Source organism: Hyperolius riggenbachi, chromosome 3 (assembly GCF_040937935.1).
Source record: "Hyperolius riggenbachi isolate aHypRig1 chromosome 3, aHypRig1.pri, whole genome shotgun sequence".
NCBI classification, from domain to species: Eukaryota; Metazoa; Chordata; class Amphibia; order Anura; family Hyperoliidae; genus Hyperolius; species Hyperolius riggenbachi.
Window position 1 is genome coordinate 137,948,492 of NC_090648.1, and position 19,911 is coordinate 137,968,402.

General features: G+C 43.5%; 1 protein-coding gene across 1 annotated transcript in view; it reads left to right on the plus strand.

Annotated features, from left to right (window-relative positions):
* The window catches only part of ADRA1A (adrenoceptor alpha 1A), a 174,313-nt gene that overhangs the window by 132,393 nt on the left and 22,009 nt on the right, over nt 1–19,911 (plus strand). Inside the window, exon 2 of the mRNA XM_068272419.1 lies at nt 540–2,167. Within this exon, the coding sequence (XP_068128520.1) occupies nt 1,273–2,167 (895 nt within the window). The 5' untranslated portion in view covers nt 540–1,272. The remainder of the gene's footprint in view (nt 1–539; nt 2,168–19,911) is intronic.

Genomic DNA, 19,911 nt, shown 5'->3' on the forward strand with positions numbered 1-19,911 from the left:
AAAATGATATGCATCTTTCCATAGTTTCTGCACTGCTCGGAGTCCCTTTAAACAATGCACATTGCCTGGCTGCACTGCTGATCCTCTCTGCCTCTAATACTTTTTACTCATAGAACCTGAGCAAACATGCAGACCAGGTCCTCTGACCTCCATCTGATGATCTGACAAGATAAGCTGCATGCTTGTTTTAGGTGTGTGAACCAGACACTACTGATGCCAGAAAGATCAGCAGTTCTGCCAGGCAACTGGTATTGTTTAAAAGGAAATAAATATGTCAGCCTTCATATCCCTTTCACTTGCGGTGTCCTTTAATAAGAACTGTCTGTGCTGTCGCTAAGCAATGAATCAAATCCAAACTTTCATTCTCATTTTCCAGTACAGATGCAAATTCGGTTGGTTGCTGAGTTGTTATTTCAATATTGCCTTTTGGTCATTTTTTTCTAATGTTGTAAAGGAAAATGTATAGCTTTATGGAAAGTATTGAAAATTTACATGTACAGATGTTTATGTTTATCCATCTTTTGCATCTTTAATTGAAGGTAACGGAAGCCTTTGGAATAACATGAGAAGACAGAATTATCACCGGCACTATGTCTATCAGCGTCCACCAATCAAAGTAAAGGCGGTTTGTTATCGAAGGCTTAAAACACGACCTGTAACGATCCGGGTTGAGCACTGGCCTTTGGAAGATCCTTCAGAATGCTCCACTGACCTCCACGAGCACCATACCCAGAGAGAGTCATCTCAGTTAATGGACATACATGAAGTATTTTTAACTGTAAATAGAAAACTCTCAAGGCAAGTTGTTACAGCACATCATATAAACCACATTTTGCTGGTCGCATGCTGGGTTTGGTCACAACCAATCATAACCAGGGAGCTATTTGACCAAGAACGTAATTGCAAAAAGAGAGGCTTATTTGCACAAGAAATGAGAAATGATAAAATATCTTATTCCTCAACAAACTGTCTGCAATGAAATATCTCAACATCTGTAATTCATCTAACTGGTAACTGTCCAAAGCGAATGAAAACATTTCAAAAATAAGTTTGATTTACAAATCTTTTACTCAATCACTAAAAAACAGGAATGTAAACATTGCATTGGTTACATGCAAATTTTTGCATGCTAATCAGTGGTGGAGTTTTTGTTCAGCCAGAAGAAATATCCAGGGACCTCACGTTGAATTGTAAAACAAATCATTAATCGGCTTTCTTGCATCAAAACATTGGAAAGACAGTTTGTGAAACTACTCCTCACCCAAGCTGATCATGGTCTTACTTAACCAGAACAACACCATAGAAAGCATTCCACTGTGTATAAACTGCACACACCCACCCCCCACCAGTATTTCCAAAACTATTATTATTGGAGTCATCTTTGGAGTTTTTATCACTTTCGGTGTCCTTGGCAATGTTTTGGTCATTCTTTCAGTGGCGTGTCATCGCCACCTCCAAACCGTGACTCATTATTTCATTGTTAATCTTGCTGTGGCTGACCTACTCTTAATGTCCATGGTGCTTCCATTCTCTGCTACTTTTGAGATCCAAGGATATTGGCTGTTTGGTCGGATTTTCTGCAACATCTGGGCAGCTGTGGATGTTCTTTGCTGTACAGCATCCATAATGAGCTTATGTGTCATTTCTATAGATCGATATATTGGTGTCAGCTATCCATTGAGATACCCTAGCATTATGACTGAACGGCGAGGGCTTCTTGCTCTGCTGTGTGTATGGGTCTTGGCGCTCGTTATCTCCGTTGGACCTTTATTTGGCTGGAAAGAGCCAGCTCCAGAGGATGAGACGATCTGTAAAATCACAGAAGAGCCGGGATACGCACTCTTCTCAGCTTTTGGATCCTTTTACCTTCCTCTTACAATTATTCTTGTCATGTACTTCAGAGTTTACATTGTGGCCAAAAGGGAGGGCAAAGTCCTAACCTGCGGGACAAAATGTGATAAATCAGATTCTGAGGAGGTGACTTTGAGAATTCACCGAAAGAGCACCCCCGACAGTCTAAGCTCCAACTCCAGCGCAAAGCACAAAACTCAGTTCTCAGTGCGGCTTCTCAAGTTTTCCAGGGAAAAGAAAGCTGCAAAGACATTGGGTATAGTCGTGGGATGTTTTGTTCTATGTTGGCTTCCATTTTTTCTGGCTCTGCCTATAGGTAAGCAATAACATTTATTACTTCATGATGTTCTGTTGCAGAAAAGTGATTCTGAAGACAGTTGGTGTAATTTACTCAGTCAAATTGTTTCCCAAGGTTAAAGAGGAATTCCTGGATTCCAAGAGAGATATGGATGTCTGCCACACCCCCTTAAAGCATGACAGATGCTAAAGCCTGGTGCATCCAATTTTGATTGGCGAATGATTGCCCAATTTTACCACTTCCATGTATTATGGTGGTCCCATACTTCATGAAGGTGGTAAATGTACTCAGTGCCAAAGTTGGATGTTTATAATATACACCTTTAATACCTGAATTGTGTCGCTAAATTGATCGCTATGACCTTCAATTGTGGTCTAGACTGCCAAATGTGGCTCAGCAAAAAAGTGGCCCAAGTCTCAACACATTCTTTAGAGTACTGGGCAGGCCACCTAATTAGTGTTATCATTAGTAACTGTCGGGGTGGGCTGGGAGCAGTAGGTTTTCTGGGGTCAACTGAACTGTACCTTCAGCCACAACATTCAGGGGCATTATTTCTTTACAGCTCCCGTATCTTCAGGAGAGCAGAAGACATATAGGTTTAAAAAAAATGTAGAATCCCTATTTAAAGTGGCTGTGTACTTATATAGCTGTGTGCTTAAAATAACTTCAATCCTTATCAATAATGTAAATAATTGCTTTATTTATTGTATACTTTTATTTTGGATACAACCATTTAACCCCAGTATCTAGTGTAATCTGTTAAATTGTGCTTATAATAATAGTAAAAAAGCTCTTTGCTAGAGTAAAAGTTTCAAATTTTCTACACTACCTCTATCAGGCTAAACTGACTCTGTACACTCATAATGATGTCTTTATCCAAGTGCTGAAACAAGTGTAAACACTGTGTATGTAGACCAGGGGTCTCAACCCCCGGTCCTTGGCACACTGCCGGTCGTGGGCTGTTTCCTGCCAGGTCTGGCCTGTCCACCCCCCCCCCCCCCCCCCCCCGCTCGTGTTATCTTAGCTGGTGGCCGCTTCCTCTTTTATATCCTCTGGTCGGCCCCTCTTCTTCATGCTCTGTCTTCTTCTTTCACAGCAGTGCTTCCCACAGCTGCTGTGAAGAGGCAAAGGCAGGAGAGCAGCTTCCTGTAAATGTATATCGCTGTTACCAGGGGAACCGCTGTCCTGCTTCCTTCCTCTTCACAGCAGCTGCGGGACGCGCTGCTGTAAAAGAAGATGACGAAGCATGGAGAAGTGGGGCTGACCAGCGGAATATAAAGAGGAAGTGGCCACCAATAAGGGCAACTATACTACCTATACTGGGGTAATTATACTACCTATACTGGGTAAACTATACTCTCTATACTCAGGGCAAGTATACTACCTATACTAGGGCTACTATACTCCCTATATTGGGGCAACTATACTCCCTATACTGGGTCAACTATACCTCCTATACTGGGGCAACTATACTGGGGGCAACTAGACCTGGATACTCTGTACCTGTACCTGCCTACCACATACCTATGCACTCCAAATCGCTTTGCTGTCGCACTCGACCCCCCTCACCCCGGTAACCCGCCGCGCACGACCACCACCCCCATCTCGTTGCCCCCCGATCCCCAGAGAAAAGTTTGGTCTGGATAGTGGTCCCTGGGGCAAAAAAGGTTGGGGACCCCTGCCTTAGACCATGAGACCATAAAGTCATTTCTGCTCATCAACTGAAGATAATGTGTATGTTGAAACATAAGCGAAAATAAGAAATTAAGTATGTTGCATTATCTGTTCTTTAAAAAAAAAAAAAAAAAAAAGCACACTAACACTTTAAATTTAAGACATATAAATATTAGTACTATGACCAATCAGCGATCAGTAACATTTATTTCTTTATTCCACTTAAAACATATCAATCACCAAGAGCATAATTTGGTATCAAATTGCATAAGCTTACATCTTATCTGTTCACTTATTCTGTTCCTCGACAACTGCAGCTATTTAGGAACATTTTTTATAACTCTGCTATAGTGTTGGGCGAACAGTGTTCGCCACTGTTCGGGTTCTGCAGAACATCACCCTGTTCGGGTGATGTTCGAGTTCGGCCGAACACCTGACGGTGCTCGGCCAAACCGTTCGGCCATATGGCCGAACTAAGAGCGCATGGCCGAACGTTCCCCGAACGTTCGGCTAGCGCTGTGATTGGCCGAACGGGTCACGTGGTTCGGACCCGAACGCGCTCTGATTGGCCGAACTGTCACGTGGTTCGGGTAAATAAATACCCGAACCACGTCATATCTCCGCCATTTGTCTGTGGGTTTAGCTTTGGGTAGGCAGGCAGGGTAGTTCGCGCTCCAGCCACGCTAGCCAGGGTCCCCCCTGTCATTGTGTCACTGCTGGGAACAGTAGTACACCGCTTGCTCAGCCACACTATATAGCATTCTGTTTACTGCCACTCTGTGTACCTCGCTCAGCCACACTATATAGCATTCTGTTTACTGCCACTCTGTGTCTGCTGGGAATAGTAGTACACCGCTTGCTCAGCCACACTATATAGCATTCTGTTTACTGCCACTCTGTGTACCTCGCTCAGCCACACTATATAGCATTCTGTTTACTGCCACTCTGTGTCTGCTGGGAATAGTGGTACACCGCTCGCTCAGCCACACTATATAGCATTCTGTTCACTGTTCTGTGTCTGCTTGGAATAGTGGTACACCGCTCGCTCAGCCACACTATATAGCATTCTGTTTACTGTTCTGTGTCTGCTGGGAATAGTGGTACACCGCTCGCTCAGCCACACTATATAGCATTCTGTTTACTGTTCTGTGTCTGCTGGGAATAGTGGTACACCGCTCGCTCAGCCACACTATATAGCATTCTGTTTACTGTTCTGTGTCTGCTGGGAACAGTAGTACACCGCTCGCTCAGCCAGAGTATATAGCATTGTGTTTACTGCCACTCTGTGTACACTGCTCAGCCAGACTATATACCATTGTTTACTGACACTCTGTGTACACCGCTCAGCCAGACTATATACCATTGTTTACTGACACTCTGTGTACACCGCTCAGCCAGACTATATACCATTGTTTACTGCCACTCTGATTCTGCTGGGAACAGTAGTACACCGCTCGCTCAGCCAGACTATATACCATTGTTTACTGACACTCTGTGTACACCGCTCAGCCAGACTATATACCATTGTTTACTGCCACTCTGATTCTGCTGGGAACAGTAGTACACCGCTCGCTCAGCCAGACTATATACCATTGTTTACTGACACTATATAGCAGACTATATAGCATTGTGTGTACACCGCTCAGCCAGACTATATACCATTGTTTACTGACACTCTGTGTACACCGCTCAGCCAGACTATATACCATTGTTTACTGCCACTCTGATTCTGCTGGGAACAGTAGTACACCGCTCGCTCAGCCAGACTATATACCATTGTTTACTGACACTCTGTGTACACCGCTCAGCCAGACTATATACCATTGTTTACTGCCACTCTGATTCTGCTGGGAACAGTAGTACACCGCTCGCTCAGCCAGACTATATACCATTGTTTACTGACACTATATAGCAGACTATATAGCATTGTGTGTACACCGCTCAGCCAGACTATATACCATTGTTTACTGACACTCTGTGTACACCGCTCAGCCAGACTATATACCATTGTTTACTGCCACTCTGATTCTGCTGGGAACAGTAGTACACCGCTCGCTCAGCCAGACTATATACCATTGTTTACTGACACTCTGTGTACACCGCTCAGCCAGACTATATACCATTGTTTACTGCCACTCTGATTCTGCTGGGAACAGTAGTACACCGCTCGCTCAGCCAGACTATATAGCATTGTGTTTACTGCCACTCTGTGTACACCGCTCAGCCACACTATATAGCATTGCGTACTCTGCCAGTCAGTGTGTATATTGCTGGGATCAGTAATACTCCACTCACCGTCAACCACTATATGAGCTCAACATGAGTTCCCCAGAGACCTCCGCTGTGAGCAGCACTCCCAACAACAGCAACAGCCAACGCCCCACGCAAGCTATAACATCCACCCCAGCAGCCAGTGGTCAGCAGCAGCCCTCCCCGGAGGAGAACGTTGTGTCCATCAGTCCGTCGCCAGAGCGATTAATGAGGGCTGCCATTGAGGAGATGATGGGGCCTGATGTGGAGGAGGAGGTCTGGCTCAGGCCAGCATCCCAAGTTAATGTTGAGGACGATGAGGGGTCTGTGTCTGGGGATGTTGGGGTGGCAGAGGTGGTGGGTGGGTCAGACTCAGGAGAAGAGTTGTATGATGAGGATGATGATCGGGACCATCTGTATGTGCCTCAGAGTCCGACCCCGGAAAACATGTTGTATCGTGTGTTTAGGTACTAAAATCTGCATTCCCTCCCAGTAGTGTTGGGCGAACAGTGTTTGCCACTGTTCGGGTTCTGCAGAACATCACCCTGTTCGGGGTGACTATATAGCAGACTATATAGCATTGTGTTTAATGCCACTCTGTGTACACGGCTCAGCCACACTATATAGCATTGTGTTTACTTCCACTCTGTGTCTGCTGGGAACAGTAGTACACCGCTCACCCGCCACTGTATAGCATTGTGCTCTGTGTCACTGCTGACAATAGTGGTACACCGCTCACCCACCACTGTATAGCATTTCTGTACTGCCACTGTACTGCTGCCAGTCAGCGTGTACTTTAAGGATAAGTGAAATGAGGAAGAAATCCGGTGAAAGAGGGAGGGGCAAGGGAAGAGGTGTTTCCCCTGACGGTTCACGTACAGGCCACAGGGGAGCACCCAAGAAAACCCACTCAATACTGCCCATGTTGTCCAGGACAACAACCCTCACAGATCCAAAAGAACAGGACCAGATAATTACTTGGATGACCTCTCAAGCGTCCAGCAGTGGGTTAAGCAGCACCAGCACATCACGCACGAGGTCCGAGTCCTCAGCCAGTTAAAGTCTGGGCTTTCTTTGAAGACTGCACTGAGGATGTTACCATGGCGATTTGCAAGGTGTGCAAGACCCGCCTGAGCAGGGGGAAAAGTATTAACAACCTCTCCACCACCAGCATGAGCCGCCACATTCTATCCAAACATCCCACTCTGTGGGCAAACGCGGCAGGACAGGGTACCACCAGCAACACTGCCTCCCTTGGGTTCACCAGACTCACCACCAGACCCGCCTCAGCAGCAGCAGTAGCCCAGCCATTGCGTGGTTCACAACATTCACAAACATCAGACGATGCTGACACTGTCACTTTCCGGACTAGTGCTCTTGAGGTCTCCCAGTGTTCATCAAACACAACAACCAACAGCCCTTCGGTGTGCAGCGCTACGGTTGAGTTGTCTGTCTCTGAGATGTTTGAGCACAAGAGGAAATTGCCAGCAAATGACCCCCGGGCCGTGGCAGTAACAGCCAGCCAGCATAGCCAAGCTTCTGGCCTGCGAAATGCTGCCATATCGAGTGGTGGAGACAAACAGCTTCAAGGGCATGATGTCAGTGGCCATCCCACGTTACGTGGTTCCCAGCCGCTACCACTTTGCGCGCTCTGCAGTGCCTGAGTTGCATGAGCACGTGGTCAGCTAAATAACCCGAAGCTTGAAGAATGCCGTTGCCTGCAAGGTTCACCTCACCACTGACACCTGGACGAGTGCGTTCGGCCAGGGTCGATACATCTCCCTTACCGCGCACTGGGTGAACCTTGTGGAGCCTGGCAGCGATTCCTCACCTGCTACGGCGCGGGTGTTGCCCACGCCGCAAACAGCTGGATAACAACAGCAGCACCTACCTCTCTGACTCCTTCTCCTCCAACGCATCTCAAAGCTGTACCTCATCCGGAAATGCTAACCCAGCACCAGCAGCAGTAGGATCGTGGAAGCAGTGCAGCACAGCTGTTGGCATGCGTCAGCAAGCGTTGCTGAAGCTGATCTGCCTTGGGGATAAGCAGCACACAGGGGAGGAAATTTGGAGGGGAATAAAGGAACAGACGGATTTGTGGCTGGCACCGCTGGACCTGAAACCGGGCATGAAGCTAGACACCTGGCACGAACTGGCAATGTACGCAATAGAGGTGCTGGCTTGCCCGGCAGCCAGCGTTATGTCGGAACGCTGTTTCAGTGCTGCCGGAGGCATCATCACAGATCGGCGTATCCGCCTCTACACAGAAAATGCAGACCGTCTGACTCAAATTAAAATGAATCAATCCTGGATTGGAAACGACTACGCAACACTCCTGGACCCCAACCAAGTAACATGACCGATGAACATCTGGGATGGTTTAGCGTTTCCGGTCCCTGTTTATTGAACCTCTCATCTGTATTACATTTATGACTGCATGGCGGCAAAAAGCATTGCTGCTATATCCGCACGCTTTTTGTCCTCATGCAAGGCCTGGGTTGTTGTGTCTCACAAAGCGTGGCCTTCTCCTCCTGCGCCTCCTCCTGTTCCATCACGTGTGCTGCTGCTGCTGCTGCTGCTGCTGCTGGGTTACCGTTGCCGGTCCCTGTTTATGGAACCTCTTATCTTTATTACATTTATGACTACATGGCGGTACAAAGCATGCTATCCGCACGCTTTTTGTCCTCATGCAAGGCCTGGGTTGTTGTGTCTCACAAAGCGTGGCCTTCTCCTCCTGCGCCTCCTCCTGTTCCATCACGTGTGCTGCTGCTGCTGCTGCTGGGTTACCGTTGCCGGTCCCTGTTTATGGAACCTCTTATCTTTATTACATTTATGACTACATGGCGGTACAAAGCATGCTATCCGCACGCTTTTTGTCCTCATGCAAGGCCTGGGTTGTTGTGTCTCACAAAGCGTGGCCTTCTCCTCCTGCGCCTCCTCCTGTTCCATCACGTGTGCTGCTGCTGAGTTAGCGTTGCCGCGTGGTCCCTGTTTATTGAACCACTTATCTTTATTACATTTATGACTGCATGGTGGTACAAAGCATGCTATCCGCACGCTTCTTGTCCTCATGCAAGGCCTGGGTTGTTGTGTCTCAAAGCGTGGCCTTCTCCTCCTGCGCCACCCTCCTCCTGTTCCATCACGTGTGCTGCTGCTGGGTTAGCATTACCGGTCCCTTTTCCTGGAACCTCTTATATGTATTACATTTATGACTGCATGCCGACAAAAAGCATGTTACCTGTGCAAAGAAAACAGACATTTCCCGCATTTAAAAGACAGTTTTCCCTTTGAAACTTTAAAATCGATTTTCTCAAAAACTATAAGCTCTTTTTGCTAAAAAAAATTTTCCTCTTGTACCCACTCCCAAGGTGCACATACCCTGTAAATTTGGGGTATGTAGCATGTAAGGAGGCTTTACAAACCACAAAAGTTCGGGTCCCCATTGACTTCCATTATGTTCGGAGTTCGGGTCGAACACCCGAACATCGCGGCCATGTTCGGCCTGTTCGGCCCGAACCCGAACATCTAGATGTTCGCCCAACACTACTCTGCTATAGCAGAAAGAGGGAAATACAATATACAGGTAGAAAATAGCATAAGTACGACAAAGCAGCTTGCTCAAACGAGGAGCACTTATCGATTATCTGCAATGTCAGCTACAAATGTCCAGTTATCTTCCACATACACCTTGCTGGAATAGACGAGACAAAAAGGATAAAAACAAAAGATTTAACCAGTTTCACAGTGCCTGTCTCATAGCACACTGTCAGTCTGCTGAAAAAAAATAAAAAAAAACAACCAAAATAACCAAAGAAAAGAGAACTGAATAAACAAAAACACAGATAAACAGAACATTGGTACTGGTATGCTGTAACTGAAAAGGCAACCGAAAGTTACCACAAAGCACTTAGTTCCGAGTATCAGGCCGTTCCTGAAGTACACCCCCATACTGTTATTGTCTACGCACCCCCCCCCCCCCACACACACACACACACACACACACACACACACACACACACACACACTTCTCAATAAACATCCTTATACTTGAGACTACTACCCTTCGTTTTGCACACAATTTACGTCACAGAACTACTTTACTTTCTGGAAAGGAACCAGCCTTTCATACACCAAGGAAGTCAGATATTCCATTGTCTTCACCCATCTGTTCCTTGGTACCACATCCTCTCTCCGTGGGGGCACCTCTTCTTCCAAAATGTGAGGATATGGATGAGCATCTTCTAGGTCTAGGAGATCTAAGGCCCCTCCTAGGTTTCCCCAAACAAAATATCCAAGAGTCTAGGGGTATATGCTGTAAGATTACAACCTTACCCTCCCCCCCCCCCCCCCCCACACACACACACACATATTCTCCAGCACCGATCTGATGTGTCTGGGTACACAGTGTAGGAGGAGTCAGATACCAAGGAAACATTATTTTGTAGATATTCTCTTTAGTTTGATTGTAGATAGAGGACTTGCTAGCATTACTCCAGATATCTACCCCCTAGGTCTAATGTAGTGCCTAACTTGGTTTCCCAATCAGACAATCATACATTTATGTTTTACAAAAGTTGCAGGGCTGGAGATAGGAACATTTTTAATGGATAGTTATAGGATGCTTACTCCTCCTTACTACACATATTGGGGATCTCTCTTTCTTTAGGGTTTGTTTAAACTACCGTAAGTATGTATTGTAGTAATGTGTTATACCACAACACACAGCCATTTCTGCCATAGCCTCTGAAAGGGCCAGTGTTAGGTGGCCTTTTCCCATGCACACCTTGTTGAGGCCTAACGTGGACACAAGGACAGATAGCACTGAAAGTGGTTGTCTATCAACAACCAAACATTATGTATACCATTTCACCTACATTCACTATGACACATCTAGCATTTGAGGAAGTCTCATTTGCAAAATGCATCCGAACACTCAGTGGGCAGCATTGTGTGGTGAACGTTTTCCACAGTGGCCCACAACTCATCACTGTCCAGCGAGTGTTTGGGTGCATATTGCCGCAAGGGGACTTCCCCACATCGGAGTGAGCCCTGACTCTGCAGACAGACTTGACTTTGACTATTATTTGCTTTGATAAAGAGATCCCCGATGATCTTGAAGAATTGACTTCATGGTGTATGTCTATTCAATTCTACGCCATGACAAAGTGTATTTATTAACCAGGCATGGCTAATCACATTGGGGTAAAGAAGTATTATGTAAATATAAACCAACACAGTTTTGGTCTTTGCACAAGTTAGAGGCTCCATCCATTGAATCTGGAAATAGCTGTAACAGTTTTACCTTTTTAATGAAGGTTGAGAAAACATTATTCTTCATTAGTATTCAGGTTTATTTTAAGGTCAGTGAAAGTAGAAGATTGATAAAACCGTTGTGTGCAATTTGTATTGTGTAACAAAAAACATTGCACCGCTGTATAACTTTCCAACAAAAATATCACAATGAGATCAGTTGCCTGTTTCTCTGTAACATGGAGTGATGAAAGCGTTTAATTGCTGGAACTGATCGGCTCCCTGGAACACTTTAGTAAACAAGACTCAGGTCTCTTATTCATCATTTGTCAGACAGTTCCAGGGCTGCTCAAGCAGATTCCAATATACTGTGGTCTGATTCTAGGTAGAACTCACACAGGTCTGTCAACGATTCATGGCTTTATAATGCGGCATGGTTACCAAAGTCCCCAAACACAAAATCCTGATTTCTAAACATAGTCCAAGAAATAATTAAAAGCAGAAACACAAATTGAATGTGTTGCACATCATTCTGTAAAATTCTCCTTTCAGCAAATAACAAGGAATAAAAGCAATCGTGGAGGCAATGTGTTCAATTATTAATAGAAACTACATTTTTTTAAGAGTTATCTGAAAAGGAAGAAAGCTTGTACACTACAGTTGATAACACTATTACACTTGGACATTTTTATGGGTAAATCCTTTTATCTTATAACTGAATCTACTTTAGAAAAAAGTGGTTTTAAAGCCCTACTTCAGCCGTTTTTTGTAGCGATATTAAATTTGCGTTAATTTGCAATTCAAAAAGATTTTTGCATTGCAATAAATATAAAGTTAAAATACCTGCTGGCTAGCTCCTGCAATCCCTTCTTGCTAGCAGAGTGGGAGTTCATTCCCCATCATAGGAGGCAGGTCCACCTGTCCTCACCTGCCTCCTCTTTCTAATGAAAATCGTTAAGTCTTTGTAGCCAACACTGCAGGTATTGTATGTTCCTGCTCAGTGTGCAATAAAGCATGTAACCCTTCAAATGCTTTACAAAATGGGAGGTTGTGTATAGTGTATACAATGTTAACTATTGTTCGCTTTAAAGAAATATACTTGAAAAGGTTCAAAAGAGCTTAAAGAGAATCTGTACTCTAAAGTGTTTACAGCAAAGAGCATACTATTCTATTCATTATGTTCTCCTGGCCCCTCTGTGCTGTTTCTGCCACTCTCTGCTGCAATCCTGGCTTGTAATTGCCAGTTTTAGGCAGTGTTTACAAACAAACTAACCAGCTTGTGATAGGCTCACATAAGCAGAGTGTGTGAGTCATACAGAGCCTGCAGGGGGCATGCAGAGGGTGTGTATCGCTTCTATCCAATCACAAGCAGCCCTGCACATTCCACACATTTAAGCATTAGCCCGACAGAGCCACAGAGCCGACAGAAGGAAACAGATTAGATCATATAACAGAGATAACACAGCCACTGTGCAATTAGGAAAGGCTGCAGTTAGCCAGAGCACATTAGAACAGGCAAAGGAACTTATAGGATAGAAGAACTAAGGCTGAAAATTTTGGTACAGAGTCTCTTTAAAGTAAAATTATACAGGTAAAATGGTATGATCAGTAGTGATCTGTAGTGATGATCGTAATCTGCTAATTACGATTACACAAAATTTGTATAAAATTTCGCACACATAAAACGATTTTGAAATGTAACTAATTATGTGTAATTTTGCATCATTTCATGTTGACTTTAGAGGTTACTAGCAAAGCCCCCATACATGCTTTTGTCACCAAAATTGCTACATTTACACCATCTGCAAGGAGTTTGTATGTTCTACCCATGTCTGCGTGGGTTTCCTAGGCACTTAACGTAGAAATTCAAAAACGGAGACTGCACACAAAGGGCTTTAGCAACAAGCTGTATTAGTGAGCATGTCGAGGCACATACACAACATGTTTCGGGCGGAGCCCTTCCTCAGGTGTGTCACACACCTGAGGAAGGGCTCCGCCCGAAACATGTTGTGTATGTGCCTCGACATGCTCACTAATACAGCTTGTTGCTAAAGCCCTTTGTGTGCAGTCTCCGTTTTTGAATTTCTACGTTAAGTGAAGCAGGAGTGGTGTACCTGCAGGAGAAGTGCACCGGCACGAGGGTCTATCCTGGGCCCAGAAGGTGGGTGAAGTGTGAATTTTTGGAGTTACGTTTCCTAGGCACTCCAGTTTCCTCCGACACCCCAAAACATACAAATAAGTTAAAGAGGAACTTCAGCCTAAACAAACATACTGTCATTAAGTTTCATTAGTTATGTTAATTAAAGTAGATAGGTAATATAATCTCTTATCCACCCTGCTTTTAAAGAACAGGCAAATGATTGTGATTTCATGGGGGCAGCCATCATTTTCATTAGGGCAGCCATCATTTTGGTTGAAAGGAGGTGACAGGCAGCATCAGACACAGTTCCAACTGTCCTGTGTCCTGATCACCCCTCCCAGTTGTGCACACTAGGCTTCAAATCTCAAATTCAAAATAAAAAAATTGCACCAAAACAGCAGAAGGAGAACAACAACATCAGAAATCCCATCATGCTTTGCACAGCATCATGGGAAAAATGTCCGGGCAGTTTTCTTCTGTGCAGTTAAAAATGAGGTTTGGGTAAGAAAAACTGTTCTGATGCTGTGAAACTGTTAAAGAAACACCAAGTCTTTTCAGTGCTGCTGAGTAGATTTTTAGTCTGGAGGTTTACTTTTATTGGCTTCCCCCTAAATTGGCCCTAGACTACAATACATACACTACACGATACATTCATAGACATATGACTATGGTAGTGATTAGATTGTGAGTCCCTCTAAGGGCCCTTTTCCACTAGCAATCGCTAGCGTTCACGCTGAACGCTGGCGATTGCTGAATCGCAAAGTGCAGGGAAGTTCCGGCGATTGTGTTCACGATTTTGCTATGCTGTAGTGTGCATAGCAAAATCACGGCAAATATCGCTCCGCAGCACGATCGTGTTTGAGGCAAAAACGAATCGCGGTAGTGGAAATAACCTACCGTGATTCCTATGTTATTTAGCAAACCGTAGCGATTTAAAAAATCAGTAGCTGTTTTTGATTTTGCGGTTCAGCATCGCAAACTCCGCTAGTGGAAAAGGGCCCTAAGGGACAGTTAGTGACAAGACAATATACACTGTATAGCACTGCGAAATATGTCGGCACTATATAAGTACATAAAATAAATAAATAATATAATGTATATTAAAGAGGGTAGTGACAACAAGTTCAAAAAAACAATGGTCTCTATTCACAAAACTTCTCATAAATGACTTACTCATCACTTAATTGATAAAAATAACCTTTCAACACATTTACAAGCAAAAAAAATCACTCAAAGTAAGTTGTTCCTGATTAACTTCATTTCAATTTTACTTTTCTTACCTTACTTGGTCATATTGTTTTTTTTTTGTTTGTTTGTTTGTTTGTTTGTGTGTTTGTTTTTTGCTCTTTGAGAGCTTAAAGAGAACCCGAGGTGGGTTTGAATAATATTATCAGCATACAGAGGCTGGATCTGCCTATACAGCCCAGCCTCTGTTGCTATCCCAAACCCCCCTAAGGTCCCCCTGCACTCTGCAATCCCTCATAAATCACAGCCACGCTGCTGACAAACAGCTTGTCAGAGCTGGCTGTGTTTATCTCTATAGTGTCAGTCTGCTGCTCTCCCCGCCTCCTGCAGAACTCCAGTCCCCGCCTGCATCCCTGGAGGCTGCTGATTGGAGGGAAGGGATGGGGGCAGGGACCGGAGCTATGCAGGAGGCGGGGGAGCAGCTGAGACTGACACTACAGATGTAAACACAGCCTCACAGCACGGCTGTGATTTATGAGGGATTGCAGAGTGCAGGGGGACCTTAGTGGGGTTTGGGATAGCAACAGAGGCTGGGCTGTATAGGCAGATCCAGCCTCTGTATGCAGATAACATTCTTTAACCCATTCAGGTTCCGTCGTTTTCACGTGAGAAATGTTCACCTCCCATTCATTAGCCTATAACTTTATCACTACTTATCACAATGCACTGATCTATATCTTGTTTTTTCTGCCACCAATTAGGCTTTCTTTGGGGGGTACATTTTGCTAAGAGCCACTTTACTGTAAATGCATTTAAACAGGAAGAATAAGAAAAAAATGGAAAAATTCATTATTTCTCAGTTTTCAGCCATTATAGTTTTAAAATAATACATGCCTCCATAATTAAAACTCACGTATTGTATTTGCCCATATGTCCCGGTTATTACACTGTTAAAATTATGTCCCTATCACAATGTATGGCGACAATATTTTATTTGGAAATAAAGGTGCATTTTTTCCATTTTGCATCTATCACTATTTACAAGTTTAAAATAAAAAAAATATAGAAATATTTCATCTTTACATTGATATTTAAAAGTTTAGACCCTTAGGTAAATATTTACATGTTTTTTTTTTTTTATTGTAATGGATTTTTTTTTTATAGTAAACATTTTATTTAGGTACTTTTGGGAGGGTGGGAGGTAAACAATAGATTTATAATGTAAATGTGTGTTAATTCTTTTTTTTTTTTTCAGGTGTAGTATTACTTTTTGGCCACAAGATGGCGGCCATGAGTTTTTTTACATGACGTCACTCTAAGCGTGGCACGCGCTTAGAGTGACACATCGGGAAGGGAACGGCCAGAAAAGGCGCAGCTTCCGAGAGAAGCTGTCGCTTTGTCAGCGGGGGAGAGGAATCAGTGATCGGGCTTCATAGCCCGATACATTGATTCCTTGGCTACCGAATCCGCGGCCGGGCGTGCGCGTGCACGCGCAGGATCGGCCGCGGGAGCGCGCGGCAGCGCGCATGGTTCTTGGACGTAGAAACTACGTCCAGGAACCAAAATAGGTTAAACACACCTCGGGTTCTCTTTAAAAATGTAACATAGATAAGGTGAAAAGAGAGGAAAAACAGGTGAAAAAGCTTTGTGAACCATGCCCATTGTAATTTTTGAGAAAATCTATTTTAAAAATTCAAAGGAAAAATGTATTTTAAACTCAGTAAAATGACATTCTGTTTTGCAAAGCGGAGTTTAAAAAAAAATAATTCCCTGAAATTTTTTAAATGGATTTTCTCAAAAATTACAAGACCTTTTTGTTCTTGGCCCACTATTCCCCTAAACATACATAGCAATTTTGGTGATGATTTGGGGGCTTTGCTATTGACCTCTTAAGTCGACACAAAATTACAGATAAGTGTGAAATTACGGTTCCTCTTTACAGGTACAAACGAGATTAATTAAAATAAAAAAAATTGCATTACGATATAATATCATAATTGTGAATTATGATGCGAAATTACGATTATGCAAATTTCACACTCATCACTAATGATCAAAATGATTATATCCTGCAAAGGCTGTTCAAAAGGGCATCATTACCTCTGACAGCTGTCCCAACCTTAAAGGGGAACTGAAGTAAGAGGTATACAGAGGCTGCCATATTTATTTCCTTTTAATCAATACCAGTTGCCTGGCAGCCCTGCTGGTCTATTTCTCTGCAGTAGTATCTGAATAACACCAGAAACAAGCATGCAGCTAGTCTTGTCAGATTTGACTTTAAAGTCTGAAACACCTGATCTGCTGCATGCTTGTTCAGGGGCTATGGCTAATAGTATTAGAGGCAGAGGATCAGCAGGGCCGCCAGGCAACTGGTATTGCTTAAAAGGAAATAAACATGGCAGCCTCCATATACTTCTCTCCTAAGTTCCCCTTTAATTTTTCACAAGCAGACTTTCTACATGTAAACTGGCCAAAGTTCAAATCCTATTGGAGCACCATTGTACAAATTATCCAATTTATCCATCTCATGCAGTGTTTCCCTTATACCCTATTATACAAAGCTTGCTTGTTAGAGATAGTGGGCAAATTGTCCATCAGTTCCCATGAAAGAATACTAGTCTGCCTGATGTTTTACAGTGATAGGAGGGGACTCAGGGGAGTAGTCATGAAATAGAAGCTTTTATCTAATCCCCATATCACAAGTTGGGTGGTACCATAAATCGTAGTCTTCTCCTGTATAATGTAAAGGTGCCCATAAACTGGCAGATGGCTACCAGATGTGACGATTATATAAATCCTTCTCTGGCTGAATATGATCAGAGAAGGATCTATTGCCAATGTTATAATCTGGTCCTGTACATTCCTGCAGTTTAGAGTGCTGTAGTTGAAGCTTCCAACTGTGAAAACTATAGCTATGTCTATGGTTGGCACACTTGTGAGCATTGCGTGTAATTGCGCCTTAGCTACAGTCATCTTCAAAAGACTATACAAAACTTCCCATTATTGTGCGACACGAGATTTTCTAGCGGTCGTACGTCTTTTGACATTTCTATGTGTCTTTTTCAGTTATTTATGAGTGCTGATTCTAATTTAAAAGTACTGATCGCCAAAGAATTGTCTTATGTTTTAATTATGTCTCTGATGGAGAAAATGTTCTTGTTAATTAAGTTGAACTTTCTTGTTCACTGTGGAGATTTAGAGAGTTCCTCTTTCCATCTGTTTTGCTGCGCTGCTGATAAGATGGCCTGACTGCTGGTGGCACATGTTCATATCACTCATTGTTTGCTCCCTGTTCAGCTTCGTGGCAGATCTGACAGAGTTCTATGAATGTGTCTTCATTGATTCGTTAGTCGCTGTCAATCTCTTTTATGAATGACTCCACTTAATTACAGTGGGAATTTGTCACATGCTTCTGGAGACAGTTTACTAAGGCAGTGACTGACAACCACTGGTAGACATATAATTCCAGAAATAGCAAAGAAGTGAACAGCGCTACTTAAAAACAGATAAGTGCCTACCTGCAAGAGAGTGCAAGCCCCACTTGTGGTATAAAATACACACCTAGCATACACATAACCTGTCTACCACTGGAGGATGTTGGTTTCCTGTAACAGCTTGCATGCAACTTGTTAAGTACTCGTCCCTAGCACTGCGGAGAAGTCATCCCCCTATGGGAGGGGACCTAACACTAACTAAATCCTAACCTATGCATATGCATAGCCTGGGTGCGCTACCAAGTAAAATCAAAAATTGCGCAAAAGGTGGATCAGCGCATCACTAGGCTGCCTCCGAATGGCCTAAAATTTAGAGGAGCGCTGAGCCCCCCCAGAAACTGCAAACGCACCTTGAACCCAAACAGAAGCTCTGCATATACACCAAAAGCAATGCTGCTAAGCGGGAGCAGCTGACCAAAAATGAATTCAATTAGTACATAGCAAAGAAATGAACAGTGTGACCCTCACTGATTCCAAACATAAAGCACTTTCCTAGCAGAAAATGGCTTCTGAGAGCAAAAAAAAAAAGAGATAAAAAGGGGAATTTCTTATCAGTGAGGGTCACACTGTAGTCACTTCCTGTTTGAGTCAGGACTGAGTCAGCCACATACATACCTGATATTTACCTCTTTCAGGCAGAGAAGGAAAAAAAAGGAACACTGCCTAGTTATTTGTGTGCTAGGCACTGTACATACACATGTCTATCTCATCATGTCACATGTCACCTCGGGTATCCTTTAAGAATTAGTGACTAATTCTTTAGTCAGTATTTGCTCAGGGGACAGCATCTTTACAGCTGGCAAGGTGCATCACTGCGCATCAATGCAGAAGTGATCAGATCTCCCAGAGTGCACTAGGGTAGAATGCTGGGGAATCATAGCTGAGGCTAAGTATTACTGGGAGGGCAGGGTTACACACCAATATACAGCAATTTATAGATATAGAAAATGTTTCTGATACTAAAACCAGGATAACTAATATAAAATTTTGTATTCTTAATTATTTACTTATTTAAGTATTTATATAGTGTCGACATGTTACGCAGCACTGTACACAGTATATTGTCTCGTCACTAACTGTCCCTCAGAGGGGCTCACAATCTAATCCCTTCCATAGTCATATGCCTATGTATGTATCGTGTAGTGTATGTATAATAATGCATTACATTTGCTATGTGTCATTATGGTGCCTCCCTAAAGGATCACTGCACTGTTAAAAACTGAAAACGCATATAGCCTTTTGGATGGTCATCCCTGAGCTGCTCCGTGTTACTGTGCAGCCGTACTCACGCAGGCACACTATGGCCATGCTCCAACATGGCGTAGAGCGCAGCCACGGGAACATATGTAACCCGCTTTATCCGTTAGCACTGGGCTCCGGCTGAGAGGAATCCACCAGACACTGACTCAGATGAAATTATCAAAGATTTATTTGTGACCTAACAGTGGTCACTGTAGTTTCAATCAACCCATAACACTTCAACAACACAATACACCTCCCTTGCACATCACAGGTCAAAATACACAATCTCCTAGTCTTCACAGCCGGTGCACCGGTAAATGCTGCAGAATAAAAAGGTTAAAGAGACACTGAAGCGAAAAAAAAAATATGATATAGTGAATTGGTTGTGTACTATGAATAATTACTAGAAGATTAGCAGCAAAGAAAATATTCTCATACTTTTATTTTCAGGTATATAGTGTTTTTTCTAACATTGCATCATTCTATAATATGTGCAGATTACACAACACTCAGCATTCAAAATGAGT